The sequence below is a fragment of the Vespula pensylvanica genome, chromosome 6 (genome assembly GCF_014466175.1).
Source record: "Vespula pensylvanica isolate Volc-1 chromosome 6, ASM1446617v1, whole genome shotgun sequence".
Classification (NCBI taxonomy): Eukaryota; Metazoa; Arthropoda; class Insecta; order Hymenoptera; family Vespidae; genus Vespula; species Vespula pensylvanica.
In genome coordinates, this window is record NC_057690.1 from 4,943,491 (window position 1) to 4,953,808 (window position 10,318).

The 10,318-nt window shown below is 33.5% G+C and overlaps 1 protein-coding gene across 8 annotated transcripts in view; it reads left to right on the plus strand.

Annotated features, from left to right (window-relative positions):
- Window positions 1-10,100, plus strand: part of LOC122629927 (5'-3' exonuclease PLD3-like) — an 11,891-nt gene extending 1,791 nt beyond the window's left edge. For 4 of the 8 annotated variants that reach the window (XM_043813839.1, XM_043813842.1, XM_043813844.1 and 1 more), the window contains exons 2-11: window positions 495-734; window positions 5,975-6,096; window positions 6,228-6,573; window positions 6,672-6,806; window positions 7,146-7,337; window positions 7,424-7,552; window positions 7,641-7,780; window positions 7,864-8,029; window positions 8,134-8,275; window positions 8,344-10,100. In XM_043813839.1, coding sequence (XP_043669774.1) covers window positions 495-734; window positions 5,975-6,096; window positions 6,228-6,573; window positions 6,672-6,806; window positions 7,146-7,337; window positions 7,424-7,552; window positions 7,641-7,780; window positions 7,864-8,029; window positions 8,134-8,275; window positions 8,344-8,543 — 1,812 coding nt within the window. In that variant the 3' untranslated portion in view covers window positions 8,544-10,100. Of the gene's footprint in view, window positions 1-242; window positions 339-494; window positions 735-5,974; window positions 6,097-6,227; window positions 6,574-6,671; window positions 6,807-7,145; window positions 7,338-7,423; window positions 7,553-7,640; window positions 7,781-7,863; window positions 8,030-8,133; window positions 8,276-8,343 lie in introns of all 8 variants that reach the window. The other 4 variants (XM_043813835.1, XM_043813838.1, XM_043813836.1 and 1 more) reach the window with 2 other exon arrangements.
- The last annotated feature ends 218 nt before the right edge of the window (window positions 10,101-10,318 follow it).

Here is a 10,318-nt window from a genome sequence, read left to right on the forward strand (position 1 = left end):
TTAAGCATTGAGTCAATGAACCACGTAGCTGCATGCTCTTCCTTTCTCTTTATTTCTTTGTCTCTCTTTCTCTCTCTCTCTTTCTCTCTGTACTCGTAACACGATAATCATAATGCATGAAGTAATTGCATGATCTTTAAATAAGTCATATGAAACAATGATAGGCGTGTATGTATGTGGGTGTTCGAACGACAGCTTCATAGAAATGCTGCGATATACGTAACATATAGTATCTTTGCAAGGTCAGCGATACATATACGATCGCGGCCATACGTGACTCAAGTGTAGCTGATAAGATGATTCCAACGCAGACGTTTACTTTGCCTTTCCTCGTGTGTGTATGTGTATATCTATCGTAATTAACAGAATAAAGATTAAATATTACGAAAGAAAGAAAATAATGTTAAATCTATAAATCTATTGAATTTAATCGAAAGGAATTTCCTCTTTCTCTAGATAATTTCTTTCTTGTTTGTTTTATATATGTCTTTTAGGTAAACAATACGCATAATGTTTCTTACGGAGGAGGAAGCAATAATGTAACGAACGTTGCATATTCGAAATATTCGACCGCGGGTGGATCGACCGCACTATCGACATCCACTTCGGTACGAGGAACATCTTCAGGCAAACCGTATCCGAAATATGCCGAACCACGGACTAAGGACCAAGACGTTGTGGTTCTGTTACCGCATAGGAAGAGCAGGACACCCAGAATCAAACACAAATTATCGGTATGCCGAATAATAACTTATATTTATTTTTATTTTTTTTTTCTAGAAATCTTTTACTAAGAAATCCGATCGAAAGTTTATTATTTAACGCGTCGAACGAATTCAAGAAATAACATTGATTATCTCTTAACACGGACTCCGAAAACGTTCGTGTGTTCTTGGAAAGAGTATTATTATAGGTTTCTCTGTACTATGTCTATAACGGTATATTCATACGATCCAATAATTCGAAATAACTGGAAACAAATCGAACCCCAAGAAATCCGGTCGTTATGTAATTTAGTTTGAAAGCCCTTAATCAAGACTTGTTAACTAGAGTCTCGCAAAATTGTAACGTGTAACGTGTATTACACGTAACGAAACACGTATTATCTAAATCTCTACAAAGAATTATTCGTTTACTCCTACTCTTTGTCTCTCACTCGCTCGCTCCTCCCTCTTTCGCTCCCTCTCCCTCTCTCTCTCTCTCTCTCTTTCTTTTTCGATATTGCCCTAAATATTTCTCGCGTCACGCACCCACCGTTCGACTAATCCTATAAAAATCACCCCCGAGAGAGATTATTGGCAAATTTCAGGCGACGGTCTCGCCCATCGATCCTTTCTTTCTTCGTATCTTTCTTATTTCCTACATCAAAGTTTTCGAGAAAAAGGGCCAGCATTTATCGTGATAGAGAGAGAGAGAGAGAGAGAGAGAGAGAGAGAGAGAGAGACAGACAGACAGACAGAGAGACAGAGAAAGATAAGAGGTGTCGAAGTTGCATGTCGTGCGTCGACATCGTTCGCCAGTAAATAATCGATTCGACCCAGGGGCACATGTCTTTCCTTTTATTTTTTTCTAATATAGGCGAGTTCACGCACACAAACATACTTTCTCTCTCTCTCTCTTTCTCTCTCCTTTTCTCCCTTTCTCTATCTCCGAAAAGGTGCATGATCGAAAGCAATGAGAAAGGGCGAAAGTCCGAAAAACCCCATGAGACCAGGAACAGTGGGGGTGTACCAAGAGGTAGAAACGTAGAATTACGGGCATCCAAGTGTTATTACATCGAGCTTCATCGACACGAACGGTTCAATGCGTTCTCAGAACAGTATAATCTGATGTATCAAAACCAATTCCCGTGGCACTGACGACGACGACGGCGACGACGAAGACGACGAGGACGAGGACGACGATGAGATAGTGTCGGTGAGACACGGTTAAAGTTCATTCTAGTTTCGTGATTATAATACCGTATGCAATGAGGAATCCGTTATTGCCGTTATTACATATAGTACCTTACTCCTTCGGCACGATTAGTATTCCCTTAAGCACACTTCTCTCCAGTCCCTCTTTATCAACTTCCTCAAGACCCTTGAAGCTCAAAAAAAAAAAGAATAGAATTTTAAGAGAAAGACAACGATATAAAGAAAGAGAAACAAAATAGAAAAAAGAGAAAGAAAAAAAGAAAAGCCAAAAGCGAAACACTTGTTTCTCGTCGCATTGTCGATCAATCCTTTTGATGATGATGTCAGAGATACGAGATAGATGCACTCGAGCACGAGTTAGTGAAATTGGAAAATGATTTATGGAAAGCTAGAAAGTGCTTTTTTGCATTTTCCCCGTACATCCTATCCGTCGCCTTTATTTTCCTATTTCGTATTCACGTCCATCCAAGAGGGGGAAAAGGGCACGAGGGGGATGGAGTGTATCTACCTAATGCCGCCGGCATAAAGAAATAAATTGACGTTTATGTACTATCGATATTTATGGTTGAAAGTAATACGTGTTCCGGCCGATAAAATTCTTTCTCGGGAGGCTGCCTTTCTCTCTGTTTCTCTCTCTCTCTCTCTCTCTCTCTCTCTCTTTCTCTCTCTATTTGTCTCTCTTTTTCTCTATCATTCTTTTTCTCTTTCGAAGAAGAAGAAAAACTTGGCACGATACTCTCGCGACATCGAAAAATTACCGTTCGATTGGTTCGAACTCTAATTTGTAGTATTTTTTAAAACGATACGACGATGTATTTCATTGTGGATACAATGTTCTATGTGTAAGTTGGAATAAACGGGAAACGAGAATTTCGCGAACGTAGCCATAAATACACACATATATATATATATACATATATTACGAGAGCTGCATTATCGCGTGTTTAAAACGCATCATTCGTGTTCCCCGCAAAGGTAACCTTGAAGAAAGTGACTGCATCATTTCTCACGGAATAGCGTGGATATTGTCTTCGTGAGGATTAATCATCTGTCCATATCGATTCGAATCGATTCTCGTTGGACGTCTCGCGGGACGTACGAACGTACGTTCGATTATTCCAAATCTCTTGAGCTTCAATTGGTAATGAAAAAAAAAAAAAAAACAAAAATCAAAAAATAAAAAACAAGAAGAAGAAACAAGGAAGAAAGGAGATAAAAAATTAGAGACAAATTTAAAGAAAAATATATCAAAAGGATCGCGTGTTCGTTCGTTGTAACTCGTTGAAATGAGAGATACCGAAACGTATAATAATTCCTATACCTTATACATACATACATACATACATACATACATACATACATATATATATATATATATATATATACACATGTTTACGCTAGCTCGGGAATCGAGTTGAGACTATTTTATTACTCCCAGACATTTTTATTACTCACGGACCTTCCGAAACAACTTTAACCCCATCGCGCCGAAACTATCACGTTGTAGGTGTGTACGTACTTACATTCCTTCTTATGCGTATGTAACAGGTACGTTAGGGCTATCAATTTTTCGGCGGTCCGTCCTTCCTAATTTCAAAGTTATACACCACTGTCGTATATTACGCCGAGCGTTATTACGGTTACGGTATTTTTAACGTCAGGAGGAGAAACAATTTTGAAATTGAGGGCTCGACGAAAATCGATCGATTGATAATTAAACGGTTCGTACAACGTAGAACGAGATGTAATTACTTCGAGCGTGGTAACTATACACGAAATAAAGCCCTAATAGAATTTAAAAATAGACTCGAGAGAACGTTTTCGTGTTTCGTCGCAGAAAAAAAAAATAGAAGAAAACATATGGGAGGAATCTTAGTTGCGACCGCATTTCGAATGATTTAGGACATTACGATTAGAACAGTTTTGGTTTAGGACACATTTTCCCTTTCGAAGTCGGCTGGGCCAAGGTTTCGTTTCGTGACAAAATGTATTAAAATAGATCGATAAGGTTGCCGAAGCTCCACCGCGATGAAGCAGAAAGCTTCATCAAATATGCATCAGCCTCGAAAACTGACATTTGAACGTGGTGCCAGGTGCCGCGTTGCCACATTTTCCTTTCGACCGCGAAAAAATATCGTCAATAACGTCGAAAAACTTTTACTTACTTTTCTTTTTTTCTCTTGACTCACGATAAACAAGTTTTCTTATGAATTTCAAAAGAAACTACTTTGGCTATCGACCTACTTCCGAAATCTCTTTTTGTCCTATTTTATTTTCTTATTGTCGGAAATCAAAGTTTGCTTAAAATTTATTATATAAATATTAATAATTAAGTATATAAATATATATATATATGTATGAACAATATATATTATCAATAACAAACAATCTCAAGATAATCGAATAATCGAAATCATGAATATTAAAAGATTAATGAATATTAAAAATTATTAATGTGTTTTAAACTTTTCTTATTTTACTTATAAATTAATATACATAAATAAAAAGAATGGTCAACTTTATTTACTCCAATTGATATAGTAATATCATTAATATAATAAACATAACATAAAGTTACTTAAAAATATTACTTTATTAAATCTATTATTTAACGAGTATCTATTATAAATATTATCATTTTATTATTAATAATTAATATAAAAAATTTGATAATTTGCTTAAAAAAAGAAAGGAAAACATTGTATTAATCATGATTATTTTATTAATCGATAACTTTAGAATAATCGCAAAAACAATAATGAGTCAGTAACCTAGTTCTTGTTGGAATCAACCAACGTACTAGCCAATGTATTGTTCCATTGAGCTATAAGACAAAAATTTCATGTCGTTCATTGGCGACGACCATAGATGATGACGAAATTGGAACACCGTTTTTATCTTTTTCAATACGACCGTCTGAGAAAAGAAAGAATGAGATAGATAGAGAGAAAAAGAGAGAAAGAGAAAGAGAAAGAGAGAGAGAGAGAGAGAGAATGTAGACATTTTCTTTTACCACGAGGCTCCATTCACACATCACTCATCCTTTCGTTCGTTTATCTGCCTCAGACAGACTTCCTAGTCGGTCGTTCTATCGACTCTCCTCCTTTTTGCAGTCATTTTTACTAAACTGCCTTACGCAATACGTTCGTGCAAAACGATAAGCACATTGTCGTTCGCACATTGTACCGTGGAAAATCGAGCTCGCGAACCGAAACCTTTTCTGACTATTGTACAAAAAAAAAGAAAAAAGAAAAATAGTGAACATCACTTTTCTCTTTTATTTTCACTATTTCCTTTTCTCATTTATAATGTAACAGGCATAATTTATATTTGTGATTTTGATTTTGAAATGATTATGACATAAGACAGTTTATTAAAAATCGCACAGTAACATTTAGTAAAGAATGATTTTACAGCAAGAAAGAATAAGGTCCAAACATCTTGATTAGTTGTAAGAGAAAAAAGAAACGAGTTCTACGATACTTTCATCTTTTCTTTTCTTTTTCTTTTGATCATATCGTAATAAAATATTCATTTCGTCATATTCGTAATTAAATAAATTTGTAAAAGATTTTCCTTTCGAGTTCGTTGTAGGACGTACGTGGCATACATACGTTGTAGATCGACACATTTTCCAAAACGAATTAATTTACCGTCGTGTAACGAGAGATTCGATTAGTAAGCTCTCAGAGCCATTCTTTTTCCCATAGCGGAGGCTCGCCATCTGTCATTATAATCATTTGCTCCATTGACATGCATTTTCCCCCTTCCCCGTTTCTATCAATCACCTCATTACTGTCGCACGCGCGCTCGCGCGCATCACCATGTTATTACGATAACGCGATTAGCGAGAATACCGACGAATCGATGCTCGAAACTATCAACGTCGAAACGATCGACGACAAGCTGCCGCGTGTAAAATGTAAAATATAATATAATAATGATAAATAATAACATGAAACACGGAAAATGTGAATGTACTTAAGTACGTTCAATATGGTATTGTCGCGACGAGTTTCGTTAATGAAAATCCTTTCTACGATCGAATCTTGTTTCAGACGGTCTCTGAAAATGCAAGATTGGACGTTAATTCGTCGGCAGGTGATGACGATTTAGAGTTATGGGACCAATCTGGATTCATGCTGCGAACCGACGTAGACGATCCTCTCACTAACGCGAAGTGAGTAATAAACCGATCCGATCGTTAAATAAATATTTTTTCTTTTTTCTCGTAGAAAAGGGTAAATTTTTTTACTCGTATTCGTGTTTTACATTGTTATTATTGTTTTGTTTGTATTATTGTTAACAAAGGTGGGGCGCACAAGGATGGTGCAGACCAAGTTGCATACCAATAACAGTTATCTTGATACTCATCGTTCTCGTCGTACTGTTACCCCTTCTTGATCATGCCACGGATAAATTTGTATTAAATTCGACGAGCATCGATGCCGAACTAACTTGTATGGATAGCTGTAGTATATCTCTCGTTGAATCCATACCGATTGGATTGAATTATAGCAATAATACGGTGTTACACGAGACTACCTACGACTCTTGGATGAATCTAATCGCAATGGCCGAAAACACGATAGAGATAGCGTCCTTGTATTGGACCATGAGAAGACAGGACGTTTATCCGGATGATAGTGCGAAAGAGGTAGATACCAATGAACGACTTATATATATATCTCTTAATATGTATAGTACATATTAGATTAATCATTTATAATATTAGAAAACGTTCATTGATTTTAGGGTGAGGCCGTATTTCAAGCGCTCATAGAAGCAGGTCGGGATAGAAAAATTTCATTGAAGATAGCGCAAAACATGCCTTCTCATTTGTATCCGAATGTCGATACCGAAATATTGACTAAGAAAGCACATGCACAAGTGAGTCCTTCGATTCTATTTGTTCCGTTGTTCGTTCATGCACGATTGCTATTGAAGCGTTACCGATCGGTTTAACGAACACTCGAGTAAATTTCTATTATTTCGTTGCCTACCCGTCTCTTCTATGACTAACGAGGACATCACTATGCGGGTGCAACCTAATTTTATGTTTACTTATTAACCCACTTTCTCTACTTTGCCACGATTTATTCAAGGACCGATAACACGTGTCGCATCTCGGTAGAGTGCACTTTGAACTTTCGTTTCGCACTGCTCTATTTCATTTATGTTATTTAATAGAATATAATTAGGGTCGTAAAAGCACGTTTACTTTTTCAGGTAAGAAGTTTGAATTTTGCCGGCCTTTTAGGTGGAGGTGTGCTTCATACTAAATTATGGCTAATAGATAGACAACACGTATATGTTGGTTCGGCTAACATGGATTGGCGATCTCTTACGCAAGTGAAAGAACTTGGATTGATAGCTTTAAATTGTTCTTGTTTGGCGACAGACTATGCTAAGATTTTCGACGTGAGTCATTTATAAAGAAAAAAATTAATTTAATTACCGTCCGAGATGCATATGATATTTAAAAATTTATACATTCCATCGTTTAGATCTATTGGCAATTGGGCAAAGATGGCAGAATACCACCAACGTGGCCGGACTCCGTCAACACGAAAATAAATATTGATAATCCTATGAATTTTAGCTTAATGGGTAACAAGTACAAAACGTTTATTGCTGTAAGCATCTCGTTCTATTAAGTTATTAAAGTATCAAAAAAGAATTACGTGTATAATGTTATTAATAATGATAACATATTTTTTTCAGAGTTCGCCACCTCCATTTTCACCCAGTGGTAGAAGCAACGATATAGATGCCATTTTACATTGCATAGAAAAAGCTGAAAAATTCATTTACATTTCCGTAATGGATTATTTTCCTTTGATTATTTATACTCCAAAAGTAAAGTAAGCATTTTTTTTACATTGAAATTATAAAAATGGCTTTATCTTATTTCATTCGTTTTCAATCTTATTTTTCATTTTCCCAGGTATTGGCCTGTAATAGACAACGCTTTAAGGGCAGCTGCTATCGAGCGTAAAGTCACGATCAAACTTTTAATATCACTGTGGAAACATTCGAGAGCATCTGAGAGTTACTTTCTTAAATCATTGGAAAAACTGACGAATAGTTACAGAAATGTCAAAATTGAAATAGTGAGTATTCTTGTACTATAAGAATTATTCTAATATCTTATTTTAAAAAAACGATACACTAAATATTCTCATATCCGATACATTAAAAATTTTCATATTTTTAGAAACGGTTTGTAGTTCCCAGTTCTTCAGAATTAGACAATATACCATTTTCAAGAGTAAATCATAACAAATATATGGTTACCGATATCTCTGCATACATAGGTACAAGTAATTGGTCTGGTGACTACTTTATAAACACAGCAGGTAGATTCTTTTAAAATACATTTATAACTATTTGTACTTATTTATTATTATTTCTACTTATTTTCTAGGAATTGGGACGGTTTTTGAAGATGTTGGCCATAAAAATCATGGAAGTATAAGACAACAATTGGAAAATATTTTTAATCGAGATTGGAATTCAAAGTATTCATTTCTGTTGAATAATACTGATCAAGTCTCAGAAAAACGAAAAATTCCGATTGAAAACAATTATCTATTATCATCTCATATTTATCATATGCCTGCATAATCATAACAAGTTGCAGTTACTATATAAAATTTTAAATATATATAAGAAAAAAAATAATCTAACTTCCTACCTTAATATAATTTCTTCTATATGATATATTTCTCTTTTCTTATATGATAAATTTAATTATTCTTATACATCTACCAACTTCAGGAGAAAGAAGGTATACCTTCTTCATAATAATTAATCAAATATTGGAGACTGAGAAAGGTCTGGTTTTAAAATAAGCTGTACTGAAAAATTTTCAAACGCACATCATGTAAAAAAAGATATCCTGTTGAAAGTATGCTAAGTGTGGCTTCTTCCATTTAATTGTGTCGTTATATTTTTATACTTATATGAGATTATATTTGCTAATTTAAATTCTAAGTCAGAGTACTGATCTCTAATCTAATAAAAATATGTGTAATATATAAATAATATGGTCTTTATTTTAATTAAAAAACGGATATAAATTCTATATTTGCTATATTTATAATTGTAAAGAACAACACAAAACCACTGGCTACCATTATCAAACATATGGCTGGAAAATGCAACTACGTTTTATTAAAACACGACTATTCCTAAACAGTGGAAGATCTATTAAATGTTAAATATTACCAATTTTTTACGTGATATTATAATTAATGAAGTAATGCCACAAATATATCTGTGCCTTGCTTTAAGTGTCCTTGCATGAATATTCATACAGCCAACATTCAAAAAATGATACACATACACACACAATTCATAAAATTTACAGAAATTATTATTAATATATTTTCTATGAGATATATGTGATTAATACTAATTAAAGTAATGACGACATAAGATCTTCAAAAATTTATCATTTCCTATTTTATCATTCTAATATGAGTCTTATTTAAGAATTAATCAGGTGCATTTGTATATATACGTTTTCATGAAAATAACTTACATTTTGATGCAGAATGTATTGATGTATGATATTTGCACAAAAACATTATATTTAAAATGTGAATCTCCGCATAGAAAAGTTACAATTATATATATGTGTGTGTGTGTATGTATGTATGTATATATATGTCATCTGAGATATTAAATACTTCCTCTACATTATTTCGATTAATAAAGCTATACATAAGACACCTTGTATATAAACTCAATGAATTGAAAATGAAATATTTAAATCATTATAAATTCTATCATTATAATTATAAGACATACGCCTAACAATATAATATATTAAAGTATATACTATATACACGGAATGTTATATGGTTGTTGCAAGTTTATTATCTTCAAATGTATATATGTATGTATGTCGAAATGTATGTATGTTCATTTAAGAATGTGCAGGTGTACAAGGTATATACATATTTATGATAAATATCTCTGTTGTAAATCATATTAAAAAAATATGTAAGAATTCTATAGATTTGTTCAATTAGAATCTTCAATTTTGCAATCGAATAAATGTTGAAAAATGAGAATAATTTTTCAATATTACAAATGAGTACATCATAATCCAAAAATGTACCAAATCAAAAAGTATTAAACGTTGGTAAAAGTTAATACAAATTAGTTATAAAATTACATATCTCCTTTTTCGTTTATGTTAAAACCATCTTAAAACCATTTTTATATATACATTCAAAAAAATATACCACACGGAGTATTATAAAAATTATCATTAAAACAATAGTATATTTGTTTAACATTACAATGATCATAACGTGAGCAAAACTTAAAATAATTTAAATTTAAAATCTCAATACGCAAAAATTTTAATCTCGAGATCATTGGCCTTGCAT